At 36.2% G+C, this 18,434-nt stretch overlaps 1 protein-coding gene across 5 annotated transcripts in view; it reads left to right on the forward strand.

Annotated features, from left to right (window-relative positions):
* The window catches only part of PKNOX1 (PBX/knotted 1 homeobox 1), a 37,598-nt gene that overhangs the window by 12,135 nt on the left and 7,029 nt on the right, over positions 1-18,434 (forward strand). For 4 of the 5 annotated variants that reach the window (XM_088144711.1, XM_088144707.1, XM_088144708.1 and 1 more), the window contains exons 3-10: positions 208-338; positions 1,327-1,498; positions 2,752-2,922; positions 3,232-3,309; positions 7,261-7,360; positions 8,059-8,156; positions 8,879-9,007; positions 17,460-17,536. In XM_088144711.1, the coding sequence (XP_088000837.1) occupies positions 208-338; positions 1,327-1,498; positions 2,752-2,922; positions 3,232-3,309; positions 7,261-7,360; positions 8,059-8,156; positions 8,879-9,007; positions 17,460-17,536 (956 nt within the window). The remainder of the gene's footprint in view (positions 1-207; positions 339-1,326; positions 1,499-2,751; positions 2,923-3,231; positions 3,310-7,260; positions 7,361-8,058; positions 8,157-8,878; positions 9,008-17,459; positions 17,537-18,434) is intronic. The other variant, XM_088144709.1, reaches the window with a different exon arrangement.

Here is an 18,434-nt window from a genome sequence, read left to right on the forward strand (position 1 = left end):
ATCAACCACAATTACTCACTGAGAAGATATAAGAAAGATCATATGTCTATATCCATCTATCTATTTTTGTTAACTGCTTGTGCTTTTTGTATAGTTGCCAAGTCATGCAACTTTCTGGCAACTTAGTAGGGTATTTGTTCTTCCCTTTGCTTGGAAAACAAATCATTTTCAGTACAGCTGGCATTATAAAGCATCTTTCTTTTCCAGCAAATGCAAGTAGTAACAGAACTAAAAACTGAGCAGGATCCAAACTGCTTAGAAACAGATGCAGGAGGATTGAGTCCTTCCCCAGTTGAGTCTCAGACACCGATGGATGCAGACAAGCAGGCTATTTACAGGTAGTACTGTTGTCCAATCTAAATAGTAAAATATATTACTGTCTTCAGTATGTAGAGTGATTGTTCTCAAATAAAGGGTGGAGTTCTGGGATGTAGTAGGCAATCACAGTTGGAAGAGACCATACAAAAATCAATAAAGGATAGGATTTGGAAGCTTTCTTCCCCTCAGCAGCCAAACTCCTCAGTGTTTCACCACTTTAACCAAAGTTGAGGATGCCTGCTACTTTATTTTGTTAAGAGAGGTGAGGTATGCCTATTTTTCATTTCCGCTGTCAATATAAAATTGTGTAGTATAGAATAGATACTGGTTCCAGGGCATCCAGAATGTAAAATCAGTTGTTAAAAAGCAACCTACATTCAAACATTTAACAGCAAACGCACCAACCAACATTTTATGTATTTTGAGTTCTCTATTCGTTAAGTTAGATGCATATTATTCAGCCATTTTATTGCATACTTAAGTCAATGCTCTACATGTTTACAAGAGAATAAGCTCTATTAAAGATAGTGAGACTGACAATTTACTGAACAAGCATAGGATAGCAGTACAGATTTAGTTGATTTCACTGGGCCTTTAACACACTTAAGTAAGGTTTGTGATCTTAATTTCAGATTAAGAGGTCCTGTTCTAATATTTATTTTAAAATGTTCATGTTTATTACATTTATATCCCACCACAGTCATAAGCAAACTCTTGGTGCTCAGAACATGAAATAACAGTAAATAACAATAAAAATTAAAAATACAAAAGCTTACAATTGAGAATACAGTAGTTTTCTTCTCGACAATGCACAAGTAGATTGACACAGTAAATAAAGGAGCAGTTTATTACTCCAGATTAGATTAGGGATGGATACATAGCACCTTAATTGCTAATGTAATTTATTTTATTATTATGTATGCAGTGTTCAGATTGTACATGTTTTGTCATACTGACTTAGAGATAGAATTTCTGTAGTCTTATAGTTTGCTCATCTTTAATTCCTAGGCACCCACTGTTTCCCTTATTAGCACTGTTATTTGAAAAATGTGAACAATCTACACAGGGTTCGGAAGGCACAACATCTGCAAGTTTTGATGTAGATATTGAAAACTTTGTTAGGAAACAGGAGAAGGAAGGAAAACCCTTTTTTTGTGAAGATCCAGAAACGGATAATTTAGTAAGTAAAAATATTTTAGGAAAAAAAGTGACATATTATTTTATGTTCCATTTGTTGTATTTGTGACAAATCCTGCTGATTTGAAACTATGTTTGACTCTTTAAGTTTGTTACCTTCCCCAAAACCTGGGATGGATATCCTTTGTTTCCAATGTGTCCATCAGTAATACATAAATATAGATCAAAGGAAGGAAATATTTCTGCATACATTTCCAAATATTCTTTGAGACTAACCTTAATTTCAACTATTTATATTTCAGATTTATAGACTGCCTAACTCCAATGATTCTGAGCAGCTAACATATAAAATCAGTAAAAATATAGCCATCTTCCTATATAATAAATCTGTGCATCTCCACAAACTACCACAGCTCCCAGCAAAAGAGATTGCTCCCCCAAGGCAGTTTCTTTTTTTCTCTCTTTGTTAGGCAAGAATTTTTCATTTAGGAATAATGCCTATCTGACTAGGAATGCAGAAAGCACTGAAATAAAGCATTTTTAAAAGATAATTAAACAAAATCTAGCAAAATTTGTATGCCAATTCATGTTTAATGAGCTGGTTAAGTTAAATTGAATTATTTATTGCAAAGTAAAGCATCATTAGTCAGTTGTATTACTGAAAGTCAAACTATGAATTCTGTTGTATAATTTGAGTAGTAGTACAGTATGATTTTCAGAAATCCTTCTTCAGATGACTTTGAAGCTAATAGTAATCAAATGAAAGATCCTCCAAATGGTCACTTTCATTAAAGAGAAGGAAGAAGGCCTTCTCAGCTAGACTTTTCCTCCCAGACCCTACCATAACTATTACATTCAACAGCCATGTGGGGAATATTCTAGTTGTTTCTTTCTTTTTCAGTAATATTTATTGCATTTTTATTTATAATTGTCTATATCGCTTATAAACCATTTTGTAAGGACTTGTATATCCTGAAAGGCAGGATATAAATAATGATAATAAATCTCTGTCTGCCAGTAAATTTTATTCTATCTACCTGTGGTATTAGGCAAAGCCCGGTTTCTTTGATCAGATCTTTATTATTACTATTATTATTGTTTTGTTATTTTATTCCTTATTCTGTGTATTTAAGAACATCTTTCAATGAACATTTTAATGGTTGTAAATTATAATTGCTGATTTTTATCGTAAACCATGTTGAGGAGACAGTATATATATACAGTATAGTCACTCAATATAAATGATGTGCAGACATTTTTGTACCTTGTTTCAAAGTTCTCTTTGTTTATCCTTAGATGGTAAAAGCAATTCAGGTTCTACGAATTCATCTGCTTGAGCTAGAAAAAGTTAATGAGCTCTGTAAAGATTTTTGTAGTCGCTATATTGCATGTCTAAAGACTAAAATGAACAGTGAAACTCTACTAAGTGGAGAATCTGGGAGTCCTTATTCACCAGTACAACCCCAGGTAACTTTCATGAGAAATGAAATATATTTTCTTAATTGTTTTGTAATCTACCCTATTGCAAAAAGATTCAGGATAGGTAAAAGTAGATTTTTAAAAATCTAAGTATAATATGCCTTCTTAATAATTTGATTAAGTACATAAACCATGCAGTTTATAAATAGATGATCTGTGACTGGCAAATTAGCAATGTTTAAGTCTTTGTGATGTTATTGAAGTTACCAGGTCTCCCTTGTGCAATTCTTAGTAATCCGGTACATGAAAATGTAATTCTTAAAGAATGACTATAATTTGTCAACTCTTTGTCTGCAGTCCAGCAACTTTAAACATGATAAAGATAGCTTGGATTTGCTGGAGCAGCTGTCTTCATGGAAAGAGTCACCAGAAAATGTGAGCAGTAGAGCAAAATTGACACAATTATCATTACACTTCTTTGGCACTGTTTCCTTGGCCTAAGTTTTGGGTTGGCTTTGTTCATCTCATTGCAAATAATGGCCCTATCCAAGATAGGGGAGTTCTCTGTGCAGGAAGAGAGTTCTTTGATAGCTCTCCATCATATACACAAGACTTTAGAGCATAAAGTTCTTCCTATTCAGTAGCCTAGATTTCCTGTGCATAAGAGGCCAGCTGAGAAATGTAAATGAAGAGCAAGAGTCACTCATCTCATGCTTTAGTCATGAAATGCCTTCTCTCCTTGCTGTCTTATGTTGGGGGAGGAATTTAAGAAAATGTGCAGCAAATATTAGACTGAGTCAACTTGGAAACAGGCATTGTTACCCCTTTTTTGCACATCTAAGTAACCACTTACCACAGTTACTAAAAATTACTTGCATTGTTTTCTGACATGTTGAGATGGGAAACACTGAGAAACTCTAATTGTTAAGCCTTATGGCTTCACATAATTAAATAACAACAACAAAAATCCTAAACTTTTCCCATAAACCCAATAAAAGAAAACCAGAAAAATCTCTGTCTTAGCCACCCAAAATATATTAAGCAAGGCCACTGGTGATCAAAAGATCAACCACCAGTGCATTAGCCAAAGACATGAAAAACTAACCTGAAACAATATGGATTATAAGGGTCCATCACTAAACTATGGGCCTTTATTTTGCTGCATAATATTTTTTATTATTGAAAAATGTGTCCCAATTGGCAGTTGAATTTTTTATAATACTTTTATTAAACATTATAGTTAAACAAATAAAAACTAATACAAACTGCAAAAAAGAAAAAAACAGAGTGCAGAAAAATTATAGATAGAAATTAAAATAGAACAGGAAAAAGAAAAATATAGCAAAGAAAAAGAAAAATATATTAGGAAGTGACTTACCCCTTCATCACAAGCATAAGCAATTTTAACAACTTATCACCTTCTTTTAAAATACAATAAATGATCTCTTCATCCCATATCTCATTTCTTATCTATAAACAGATCCTTACAACCTTGCCATTCAGTCCTGGTCAGCAAAAATCCATTAGGATTACCAGAAATGACATATCTATTTTAACCTTGATCAAATAAACCCACTTTATATTTCCTCCTTTTAACAATCTTGATCTTTATTCACTTCAAATCATGTCCTAGAGCTTCTTTTCTTTTCATTTTTTCTTTGTCCCTTCTCACAGAATACTTCCAAACTTTAACAGATCTCTTTTGTAAATCCAACATAAGAAAGTTATCCTAGTCACTCTTTTGGTTTGCCATTTGTATATCTCTTTTAATTATTAAGACATCAGCTGGCTTCATTTGTATATCCAGTGTAACATCTTTTTCCATATCATTCTTGTAGCTTGTCATTTTTGAATACACTTTCAGATCACTCTCAGTCTTGTCAGGTAAAACTTGTTCCTCTTCCATAACATCTTTTAAAAGCAGTCTATCTATAATGGCAGACACTTTTAATGTTAACTTCTGGATCCATTGCTTACAATATTCTCGAATACATCCAGTGTTAAAATATTTTGCTCCATTCTATATTAGTAAGTCAAATTTAAGTATTCTCCTCCTTTAACTGTAATCTTTAGTTCCTTCTGGTTCCCTCTAGTGTCCAACATTCAAATTCCCATCCTATAATTTTTTTTAAGAATTCAAAACAACAGCATTTTCCCACAGGAAGGATTCTTATGATTAATTTCAGAATCTTATTTCAAATCCATCTGAACCCTTAGTCTGTTTGTAGCTTTCCAAAATCGATGTTTTAATTACCCTTTTGCTGTTTATTCCCCCCCAAAAAGGTTTTTTTATGTCCTTAAACTTATCTTTAAAAGTTCTTTCGTTGAGGATTAAAGGAAATTCACCCGGTGCATGTTATAAAACTTGTCGTTTGAAAGGTTCTTAATAGTTGAAAAGCAGTTAATAAGCAATTTTCAAAAGTGATTAAGAAATGAGGCTCGGCAGAACTTTGTGTCCATAAGGCTACATTGTAGCTGTGAGTTTGGTGGAAATCCCTCGATTCCCAGCGACTCAACTCACAAGCCACTGTGGAAACCTCAGGTCCTGCAATTTACTCATGAGGAGCAGCTGTCCAGAATGCAAGTGGGCGATCTCACAATCTCTCCTTTATCTGGAGAGACTTGGCCAGCCAGAAGAATGCTGTCTGGCCGCCAATCTCACCACAATGCCGTCTCCACTCCCTTGGAGACATCTACTTCGCCATGAATCCTCACCGGAAGTTGCAGCAGTTGAATTTTTAATGATAGTAACAGAAGTTGTGTAACTTTTTTTCAGTTCAAATAGTTATGTAATTTACTATTTCTGTTTAAAATAAGTAATAAGGGCATCTATATTTACATTTCAGAATGTGGTCTGTCAAAACTTAAAAATTCATGAATCCTTGATTTAATGTGTCAGACCTCAATGGAGATCAAATGTAACAGAAAAAAAATCTGTGCGTGATATGTTTCTGCTCATGTGTTTACCATTTTATGTACAGATAAACAATGGATGCATAAAATCCCATTTGGATTTAATGGACATTCTGCTCTAACCCTTCCCATTATACCTCTACTAAAGTCACTGTATTGCTTGCCAGTAGATTTTCAGACCAAAATGCTGGTGGTAAAGGTAAAAAACCCTAAACAGTGCAGTACCAGGATATATAAGGCAATACCTTGCAAAATTGAATCTGTCCATTCAGGCTGGTCCTCAAGAGATGACCTGAAAGTTCTCACCCCTCGTGAGGTTATTACAGTGTTCTGTAAGAGCCCCTACCTTTTGAGATACAGTTCCCCCCCAAATCCAAGCAGTTCCCACTTTCCTGAAATTCCATAAACTAGTTAAAACTGATTTATTTCAACATGCTTTTGGCCCCAGCTGCATGGCTATAGGCAACTATCTTGGTTTTATCCTTGCTTTTTGGTGGTTTGTTTTTGTTTTTGATATGGATTTGGATTTAGTTATTCATTATGCTTTTCTCTTCTTTTTTGGGATGGGGGTGGGGATGTTGTACACTGCCCAGAGTCCTTTGAGATTGAAACAGTATAAGTATTATAAATAAATAAATCCTTTAAATAGAGAGTTTACTGTATTCATCTTCATACTGTGAGAACTCTCCTAGAAACCCATTAGACAACATATATTTATCACTTACAAAAGAAAAATTAAGTTAATCATGAATAGTGTAAAGATATTGATATATGTTTTTAGAAATATAATGAAAGATTTCTTCATTGAATTTCACTGAACACTTCATGCCAACCCCATGTCAACTTATTAAACTGCATTCTTGCCATCTATATATATTAGATTATATATTTGAGAGTTTACTAATATGGGTAAATATTTTAAATCTGAACTTTGGCAAAATACTATGAAATCATCTTGGCTCCTCAGGTTTAAAATGCTTAAGAGATCTTTAAGACTGAAAACCTATACAATTATTTACTCTTTCCTTTTTAAAAAAAAAAATCTAGATAAATTACTGATAGCCATTTCCAAATATTCATCCCATTATCTCTAATCTAGCAATTTGACATACAAATTCAAGCTTTCACTATGTTAAGAATAGTATTGAGTGGTACAGGAACTATTGCTTGGTTTAATTATATATAATTCAACATTCATATACCTGTTTTTAACTATTCTATGAATGTTTAAATATTAGAAAGAAAGCTAGCATTTTAGAAACAACATACACATACACATATTGTCAAACTATAATTTCTTGCCTATTTATTCTTCTCATTGAACTTGTTTTCATAACAGTTTTTTTATCATACTTGTTAGTCGACATCATTGTGTTTTTTTCAAATCTCTCTCTGATTTGAAACTGTTCAACTGAAATCATGGGAACTTCCATAAATATAAGGCTATGTAATTCTTGTTGTTACTGTTTCTAGCCAATTCAAAGTGCCATCACAGGTACACTAAGTCCCCAGGGGATTGTGGTACCTGCATCAGCACTGCAGCAGGGAAATGTAACAATGGCAACAGTTGCAGGTAAGAAACACTAAACATTCAAATGTTGCATTTTATCAATGTGTGTGGATATATGTGTTTGTGTGTGCGTCTGGCTGTTTAGTAGTTTCTAAAGAGAAAAATATTATAAAAATTTGTTTTATTATATACCACCTATTTATCTTAAGATAAATGAAACGTCATTTTAAACAATACTATTACTCTTCAAGGAGTAATTTGTCTAGTATTACTCCTCTTAGGAACTAGTGAAAAGAAAATGAAGGCAAATCAAATATATATTGAGTAATTAAAATATTCATAATACATTAGCTGATTTATGTAATAATACCAAATATAGTAAAAATACTCTTAGTCACGCGCACAGCAGGGGTCAAAAAAGTCAAGATGCTGGTTCTGGTACCACTATCAAAGCCCTGACACTTTTGTACGTGCACTGACATCACACACATATACAAAGGGGCAGGGCTTCAATTTACTGTTGAGACTGCCATTTTGACTTTTTGGACCCCTGCCGTGTGGACACTGCTGACTCTTATCTGGATTTCTGCTTCCATAAAGTAAAATATTCTATGAAATCAGAACAATTATTACCTTTTGCATTTTAAAAATCATTTTATCTGTTAAACATATCTCCATCCTATATCTTTAATAATAACTAAACATCAGTTAACATACAGCCTCTTGATCTCTCAGTTACTTGATTGCTGTATTCTTTTAAGGTGGCACAGTATATCAACCAGTAACAGTGGTCACACCTCAAGGACAAGTAGTAACACAGGCACTGTCACCTGGAACTATCAGGATCCAGAATTCACAGGTTTGTTCTACGTATTTCATAGAGTGGTTTAAAATGGGAGAAGAAGCCAAAATTTTAATAAGAGGTGGAAAATATGCATTGACAATACAGGGTTGCCTATATAATGAATTTAAATATTTTTAATATGCAAAATGTGGACAAAAAGTAAAAAGAAGCATCTGCTTATACCATCCATAAAATAATTGGCAGGAACTGCATTTAAGTTTCAGCACTCATAATCAGAGGGATCTCTGGGGGCACAAACAGAATTTGAGCACTCATATATCACAGAGGCCACATCTTTGCCCCTGTCTGTGTTGTTCCACGCATCACTGATTTCCCCCCATAAATTTAAAAGGGATAAATACTCCTCAGAGTTGTAGAGAATCCTTACTCATCTTTATAATCATTACAATCTGCAGTTTGTGAATACTATGCTTGAATGTTCCCATAAAATAAATAAAATTCTTCTAAAATTCCCTGCACATAGAAAACTTCTAGTGAGAACATAGGGTTAGAACTGTTTCTCCTAATTTGATAGTTGTCCACAGTTTCTGATATGGACTAGCATTGACATATATAGCTCTTGCATACTATCTGAAAAGGTGCATGTGTAGCTCTGAGGTACATCCCCTTCTACTTTTAATACAACAGTTGTGCTTTTATAAAATTATTCTTGTGAAGTATTAAGGAATTTTTGATAATGTTTATGGTGTGTTAATAAAGTTGTGCTATTTGTGCAGCTCCAGTTACAATTAAACCAAGATTTAAGCATCTTGCATCAAGATGATGGATCATCAAAGAATAAAAGAGGTGTTCTTCCAAAGCATGCTACAAATGTGATGAGATCTTGGCTTTTCCAGCATATAGGGGTAAGAATTGATCACAGTGATTGGAAACACTTTTTAAAAGAATTTTTGCTGATATAATTTTACCTATTTCATTGATTGATTGATTTTGTGCCATTAAGTTGTATTGAGTCTTCATGACCACACAGATTTGCGAGCATCTGTCCCCATCTTGGTCCTTCAGGTCTTCCAGTGGTGCACCCATTGCTACTGTAACTGAGTCCATCTATCTTGTCTCTGGTCATCTTCTTCCTCTATTTCCTTCCACCTTTCTCAGCATTATAGTCTTTTCCAGTACAGCTTCACATACTGTGTCTGAAGCACAATAATTTGAGCCTGGTCATTTGTACTTTCAGTGAGAACTCTGGATTGATTTATTCAGTGATCTATTTGTTTGTTTTCTTGGCTATCCGTGGTATTCTCAGGACTTTTCTCCAATACCGATTTCATGCAGGAAAATATTTTATTCTGAAATGAAACTTTTTACAGTCTATTTTTGTAGCTCTGCTTGAAAAAAGTTAAATTGATTTATTAAAGATGAATCAGACCTAAGTTCAGTAGGAACCTCTTATGTAAACTTGTGATTTTCTGGTTTTATTTAATTTGTACCGAGGATTTTTTAAAATCATGTGCTCCTTCAATCAGTAGTCTTTTGAGAGCTATATTTAAATTTCTGTCAGTCTAAACATTTCCTCAGGGGATGGGAGAAATTCACTGTATAAAGTGAAGTTTAGCTATATGCAGAGGCAGGATTGTTATGTGGTTTGCTTTACTGAATGTGCTGCACACACAAAAGGGCCCATGTGTACAGTAATCTTTGTTAGTTTAGGGTCACACATTTATCCTGTGATTTGTATAATCATAATTAGCTTATTCATGAACTGAAAGATCACACAAATGTTGCCTCAAGTTTTTTATTTTACATACATGCTCTGTCTGTGTGATTATAAAATTTAATCCATGGGTTCTACATTGTGCTGTTAGTTGTTGGTTTTGTTGGAAGGAGACAGCATTGCACAACTTTTTATTATATCCACAGTCAAATGATATTCATGATCAGATGTATTATGGAAACAGAATTCTACTGTCTCTTTAGTAAAAGTATGTTGAGATGTCTGTTTAAACAGAATAAATTGGACATACCTGTTTAAACAGACAGAGCAACATACATATATGTCAGTGTAACAGGTGATTTGAATGTCATCCTATTGTACTATCTAGACACAATTCTCTACATCTATCATCTTCCCTTCTGAAGTACAATATATAAGATCATCTAATACTAAAAGGAGAAAGAGAAGAATTGCATCTGCATAATTGTTGGAGTTTTTTTTAAAAAAAGATGATGGATTTCGTGCAGCTATAGAGAACTTAAGATTCATCTGATTTTTTTTCATTATCTCTCTATAGTCCTGCATATTGGATATAGGTCTGTAATATTCTGGAATTGGCATTCACCTTCTTTAACTATACAGGAGGCTTTGTGACATTGCCATTTGAAGAATAAACTCCTGAGAGATTATCTACTGCTTCAGCTCCTGTTCTGTGCTTTTTAATGATCTCCAATTTAGATTGCTGCTTATTGCTAACTGGTAAATAGGACATATTATATTCAGACTTTGCATCTTCAAGTCTGAAACAAAAGCTGAAATGTATTCTAAAATGATGTGTTATCTAGACTTTTGTTATTTTGGACATTATAAAAAATTAATATTGCTAACCTATGCACGTCTACATAAAAGTAAGTACCACTGAGTTCAGTGGGACTTATTCCAGATATGCATATATAGGACTGAATATTGAAAATAATTCACCCAAGTTTATGACAAAATTAACATTCCTTAATACCAAATGATACTCATAATATAGAGTCTCAGTGTTTCCTTGCCTCCTAAGACAGGATTAGGCAACCTGCCAGGACAAGGGGGGAATATGGGGCAGAGTGGAGTCATGCCCCTTCCCTGGACTGCCTGAAAGTTTACTCCAGAAGAGAGGAAAAAGAATGGTGGTGGAGCAGAAGGAGATAGAAGAAAAAAGTCACTTAGGTGGAGGACTGAGGAAAATCACCCCCTCTCTGTACTGAAAAAACAGGGAGGGGAGACCCTGAGTCCCTCTAACCCTACTGGGTGAGAGCCAGTTTGATCTGGTCAGATGGGTTGGGGGAAGAGGTAAATGGGAATTACTCCATTGCTTCTAAAACTCTAGGTATTATTATTGTTACTGTTCATTACTGACTGACTGGGAGGAGAGAAAGGAAAGAATTGTCTGTTTATGAGGACTGGTTTTGGTGACCAGCATTGGAGATGTGGGAAAGTGGGAGAGACAGATAACAGAGAGGGTAAAAATGGAGGATAATAATAGTGACAGACGGGGGGAGTATGGTGGGAGCTGGGGGCAAGCCATTACAGGGAAAAGAGATTAGAAATTTGATTCCAATTCCGGCTTCCAGCTTCCCAGTCTCAAGTCAAGAAACAGGTAGCTGGATTGCTGAGTGCTCCAGTCAAGATGATGCTGTTAAATGCCAGTCTGTCTGTATCTTTAATTTTTTTTTTTTTTTTTTATGGCTTTTGCATTTTCAGATCACTGTCATTTCTAAATCAGCTTAGAAATGTCAGCTTTGTCAAGCATACTTTTATTGCAGTATTGCAGTAAATCTCCAAAGTTGCATATTTGTTAGGCAGTTACTAGGTTATTTCTAAAATTGCTCTCTAAAATATTATATTGAATATAATCTGCTTTTATGCAGTGACAATATAATCTTGCAAGCCATATTGAATCTCAGCAAAGACATCAAATATTTCAAAGGATAGTTTCCTGGTCAAATACCCAGTCAGTCAGTCAATTTTTATTGATTAGCCTTCTGGCCATTTCAATTTCATAAAAACAATCTAATACCATATTAAATATAAAATCCAATATACAGTTAAAATTATAATTATAAAACCAGGAACTGTCAGTTCGTCATCTTTACAATTTATGACATTGGTTGCTCTAAATTCCTCTCTAATTTTTATCGCCTTATTAATGAACTTAGTGATACTCCTAACCACATGTTGATTGTAGCCTGACAATAATCGGTCCAATATAAAATCACAGGATATATAAGGTCTAACTGTAATATACTGCTTTATATACTTCTGTCTTATTTGTTCATACAGATGACATTCAAAGATTATATGGACTAAATTTTCCACTCTACTTTTACCACAAAAACAAAGTCTCTCCTGATATGGTATGCCTGCGTACCGGCCCGTTACTTCCTGAGTTTCCAGCTGGTTAAATCTTAATCGTGTAAAGATTTTGCGATACATTAAGGGAGTTGGGACTGTCAAATACTTTTCTATACCAAAAATAGTCTTATTTCTGGCTAAGCCAACCGACTTCGTAGCAGATAAGATTTCAATATCTTGTTGAGCACTAATATCTTGTGCTCTTTGTCTAATGATTTTAACTGCCTGGTCTCCAAGGGGTTGAAGTAAAAGGGGGGAGAGGCCCATAGTTGTTGTAGCTTTATACAAAAGTCCAACCCAATTGGTGATCTCGGGAGCTGACAATTGTTCTAAAAAGCATTGTTTTGGCAGTCTAAACTCCTCCATCTCAATCAATCGTCTCCAATATTTTACTACTTTTAATAGGGCAGATACACTTAATGGGAAAATACCTGTTTCTGCCCTAACGGCACTGGCTGGAACCGTTGGTCCAACCAGAAGAATTCTTCTTAAAAATTTGTTTTGTGGTATTTCTAAGGACGGGGTTACCAAAGAACCCCAAATTTCAGCTCCATAGGTTAACAATGGGATGATCTTGGCTTTATATACCCTAAGCACTGGAAGTATTATTGTTGGAATTGAATAAGACATAAGTTTATACAACGCTGCTATACGTTGTGCAGTTTTCTGCGCAGCTGTCTTCATCTGGTTTTTCCAACTGCCATTTACCGAAAAAGTCAAGCCCAGATAAACGAAGGAAGATACCTGGTCTACTGGGCGACCGTCTATGTGCCAACGATATTGTTTCTTTTGTGAGCCAAAAACCATTACCTTTGATTTAGCATTGTTTATAGTAAGGTCATTTACATTGCAGTATTCCAATAGAGCTTTTAGTTGTCTCCTTAAACCAATCTGAGAAAATGACATTAGAACCGAATCATCGGCATACATCAACATGTTTATGGACCTATTTCTTACTTTTGGTCTATGAAAATTTGTCTGAGCAAACACCTTTGGGAGATCACTTAAGTAAACATTAAATAATGTGGGTGCCAAAATGCAACCTTGCCTTACACCTTTATTGGCTGGGATGGGGCGGGTTGTGGCTCCTGATCGCCCCACACAGACTTTCAACTGTGTATCCGTGTATAATGCCCTTATGAGAGCGCAAAGTCTGGGTTCTACACTCAACCTTTTCAGCTTATTCCATAGAATCTGTCTATTGATTGAGTCAAAAGCTGACTTTAAATCAATAAAGGCCACAAAGAGTGATTTCTTCCTATCCTTATATTTCTTAACTAAGTGGGCTAAAATAAAACAATTATCCATAACTGACCTTCCTGCCCGAAATCCTGATTGTTCTTCTGGGAGGATGTCATTTTCCATGACCCACTGCTCTAATTTATTGAGCAGGTGTTTGGCATATAGTTTAGCTATGATATCAATCAGACTAATTGCCCTATAGTTACATGGGTCATCCCTGTTGCCTTTTTTATATATAGGTACAATTAGAGAGAGTTTCCACCCTACTGGAATATCTCCTGTCCTATCTATATAAGTAAATAAGCCCGCTAACACAGGAGCCCACCAATCAGTGTTATGCTTGAGAAGCTCAGCAGGCACACAATCCCACCCTGGAGCACGTCCATTTTTTAATGCTGTAATTAGTTGTTTAGTTTCCAGGGCCAAAACCGGGGGCCAATATGGGGAATCCCTCAAATCTTTCTCCCATATAGATTGTCTGGATACCCTCATACCAGGACCATCATTAAAAATTGCCCTGAAATAAGATTCCCAATTTTCTGCAGGGATATGTACATCTAGCACTGTTTTTCTATCTTTTAAAATTTTTGTTATATCCTGCCAGAATAAAACCACGGGAGGGCCCTTTGCTGCTTTTTCTAATCTAGCCCAGAATTTAATTGTATGCTCCCTCTTTTTCTTTTTTAATAGTAACTTATATTTCCTTCTCTGATCAATGAAGGACATGTGGTTTTGATAGGAGGGAGAGAGAAGAAATCTTCTCAAAAGTCTTCTCAATTGTGTTTTACACACCAAACACTCTTGGTCAAACCATCTTTCTCTTACCCAAACTCTTTCTCTAAGAGGCAGAGCAGTCACCAACAATTGTTTAAGTCGCCCACAAATCCAGTTATAATCTTCAATAGGGGAGTTCCTCTGTGGGCTCTGCCCTCTCACATTGTCAGCTTTAGCCGTAAACTCCTGGGAATGTATTAGTGCCTCTATCTTTTTCACATCCACCAACCTCCAAGCTAACCTTCTTTCCTGGTGGATAGTTGTATTATTAACTATTTCCTGTTCTACTGGAGCTCTTGAGCGAAGATCTGAAGGGAGACGTAACCTAACCGATACTGGTTGGTGGTCACTGTCACATCTCAAATAAGTTTCTATGTCAGAGGCTAAAGCTACCAGTGGGGTCGATGCACATATATAATCAATGGATGAACAGGCCCGTCCTCCGTGATAAGTTATTGGGTATTTGAAATCACTGTTGCTACTACTTAGAATTTGCATGTCATTCTCATATATGAGTGAAATCAAATGCTCCCCGGCCCTATTCTCCCTGGGATCATTTGACTCCCAAGTAAATTGATTAAATAAGTACCCGCTGGGGATAATACCCAACTGTACAAACTTATCCAGGGAAGATCCCAGTCTGTCTGTAATAAAACCAGCTTTGTCCATGATTTAATCATGGATGAGAGGATAAACCTGGCCTGTATTCCAAAGACCTGGCTGGATAAAGGGAGGGGGTCCCTCTCGTGGAATTTTGTGCAGATGGGTTTCGTATTTTGCATCAGTCCCAACCTGAGGCAGAAGAAGTGATGTGGCTTTTGTATTCCAAAAGTCTCTAGCTGTTATGAGGATCACTGTTCCAGAGGTGGCCAGATGTGAGGCCTTGCTCATGAAGTTGGGACAAAGGGAGAAGCTGGGAGTGCTTCTATTGTACTGTCCTCCCAGTTGTATGGCAGCATCCCTCATTGACCTACTTGACCTCATTGCAGCGGAGGTTATGCATTCACCCAGACTGTTAGTATTGTGTGATTTCACCTCCCCTCCTTGGGATTGGAGGTGGCTCAGTAGTTCATGGCTGCCATAATAAGCATGGACTTGTCCCAGGTCATTCCAGCCTATCTCATGTGGCTGGCCACACCTTATTCACCTTGGAAGAGATGGGTCATGATCTGGTTCTCGGGGACTTTTCTATCAGTCCATTGTAAGGGACAGATCAGTTATGTCAGTAGGATTAACCGGGACCACCAATCTTTGCAGGGAGGAGGGACCTGTTAATATGGTCGGCCACAGATGTTTGATGGATCTAGCGAATTTCCTGATGGCACTTGGGGAGTTTCCCAGTGATCTGGAGGTTGTTTCTATTCCATTTCAATGAAATTTTAGACAATTCCATTCAGGATTGTCTCTGAATGACCTCTCCTTTCACCAGTCCTGTGCACCTCCTTGGTTTACTGAGCAGCTCTGTGAAATGAAGCAGGTGAAGAAATGCCTGGAGCGATGCTGCAAAAAACCAAGAAGCAAATATGCCAGGTTTGAGCTTACTCTGTGGCAATAAAGGCAGCAATGCATAATTACTCCTCCACCCTTACTGTGTTTATTTTAGGAAAGGATGGGTTGGAAAACCCAGTCAATATACAGTAAGTTGCCATTGTCTGGCCAAGCATTTACAGTAGATACAATTGCCTATGTACACTTCAGTTTGGAAGCTAGGTGGACAGAATCTACTGGGATGACAGAGGTGATGCCTTGTAGTGTTATCTGAGAGGATTTTGAACCTATGGATCCTAAGGAAGTGAACAGAGTCCTCTGCAATCTGAGCTCTGCACCTGGCTAATTAAAGTGGCCAAGGAGAGGACTGGGAGCTGGATCTGGGCTGTAGTCCACACTTCTTGAGGAAAAGGGAGGTGCCAGAGGTCCTTAAAGAGGCATTGGATTACCTGCTTGTTAAGCAGTTAGGCCTGGATCCAACAAAGCGAAACTGAACAACTATCATCCTGGGGAAGTTTACTAAAAATGTGGGGCTGCAGTGGTAGAAGGGTCTGGAAGATACAGATTGTTTGGACCTTTGGCAGTCTGGGTTCAGACCTGGGCGTGGGACAGAAACTTCATTGGTTGGTCTCATGGATGACCTTTGGTCGAGCCTGAATGGAGGTGGCACAACTATCTCTGTCCTTCTAGATATTTCAGCAGCTTTTGATACTGTGAACCATGGTATTTTTCTGGACTGCCTGCTAGGGTTTGAAGTTGGATGAATGGTGTTATGGTGGCTTTGTTCCTTCCTAAGCAGGAAGGTCCAGAGAGTGGTTGGACCCAAAGACATTTCATTTTCTCCTGCCTTGTTCAATATCTACATAAAACCACTGAGAGGTCATCCGCTGGTTTGGAGTGGAGTATCATTAATATGATTGCTGATTATGAGAGAACTCTCATAAAATATTACAAACATTTGCTCTTTCTTTTGTGTCTATCTGGACATAAAAATAGTTTGGAAACTGATGCCAGACATTTTAGGAAGGAGATTTCTTATAAGACTGTGATTTCTAATTAAAAAAAAAAGATTGGTAGTATCATGAATAAGTTGACTTTTAATACCAGCAGGAATTTTTATTGCAGGGAATTGGAAATCTGAGTACTGTCCTCACATTATTATTACATTAAGAAATCATAGCCTGTAATTGATGGCATTAAAGTAACTTAGCAGGTACAGATGAATTAATTGGCAATATTTGAAGTCACTGCAAGATGCATTATAGAAAGATTAATTTAGCTGGTCATACTTTATTTTATTAGTGGAGGGTTAAGTTCTACTAAAATAACTATAGAGTATTGAATCTCTTTTAAATTTCCATTCTCTTTCATACTGTGAGGGAAACCTGAAACCCATTACCACTAATTGCCTTGGGGGAAGGATCCCTGAAAAGAAAAAGAGGAAACCAGGTGACCACCACCGCAAGCCTGCTCTGCTGGACTTGCAGCAACCCCCTCCCCCATAGGGCTATTACCACTAGCTGCTCTCTGAGGAAGATCATAGTGTGTTCGCTTTAAATAACATGTATGGTATTTTAGTGGAATTGCTATATTGTTTGTAAACTGCATTGGACAGATGGTTATGAAAAGCAGGATATGAATAGCTGTAATAAATAATAATAAATTGATTTTTTATTATTAATGCAATTTATTTAAAAATAAATTCAATTCAAAAAGAAGAATGAAAATCTTTCTTTCTGTAGCATCCATATCCAACAGAAGATGAGAAAAAACAGATAGCAGCACAAACAAATCTTACATTGCTCCAGGTTAACAACTGGTAAGTTGATCAGAATTACTTTATTCTTTATATAATTACTTTATAGTAATTCTTTATCTCACCTTTCTTCTGGGAAACTCAAAGTAATGTACATTGTAGGTTTCCTCATATTCTCCCTCCAGGAACTCTCTGAAGTAGGTTGAGCTAACAAAATAAATGTCCCAAAGTCACCCAGTGAGTCTTGTGATCAAATGGGAACTTGAACTTTAACTTGGGTCTCACTTCACCACCATAATTTCTATACTGCATGTTTCTATTCTGTAAATTCATAGTTTGTGAAAGAAAAGTAGTGTATTTTGTGACAGAGAAATTTGGATAGTGTTGGCAATACATAAAGCCAAGTAGGAAATATTAGGCTGGGAATTTGAAAAAGCATCTTGGGAGAAGGTATTGGCAAATGACTTCTGTATTGTTCCCAAGAAAACTGAATGGACACACCCATGAAGGCATGAGGAGTCAAGCTCAACAGGAATGAAACTTTACTTTATATGAAAGCGTATGTGTGTGAGGGTGTCTCTGTCTAATATGTACATGTACATGTACATGTATATGCATATATGTTTATGTGTATGTGTGTATATAAACACAGACACATAGACACACATAATGCAAATATTTTAAGAGAATGAAAGGCACAAAAGAATTGAAATATAATCAGTAGGGCTGTGCAGAACATTAGATTCACTTTAACAAAGACCTTTGTGTTGTAGAGGCAGTGAGACTCACTTTGACAAAGCAAACATTGTATTGAATCATTTTGGGCCAGTGCTGCAGAAAAAAGCTCCTCTTGGGTTTCTCTTCCAGCACTGGTCTTCTTGCTGGGTGTCTTCAGTGCATAGGGCAAAATTCAGCAAAGTTTCCAATTTGGAAGAACTTCAGTACATGCCACGGGTATCCA

Source organism: Python bivittatus, unplaced genomic scaffold (assembly GCF_059951505.1).
Source record: "Python bivittatus isolate LINGU-HERP-01145 unplaced genomic scaffold, Pbiv_v1 ctg000350_np1212, whole genome shotgun sequence".
Lineage (NCBI taxonomy): Eukaryota > Metazoa > Chordata > Lepidosauria > Squamata > Pythonidae > Python > Python bivittatus.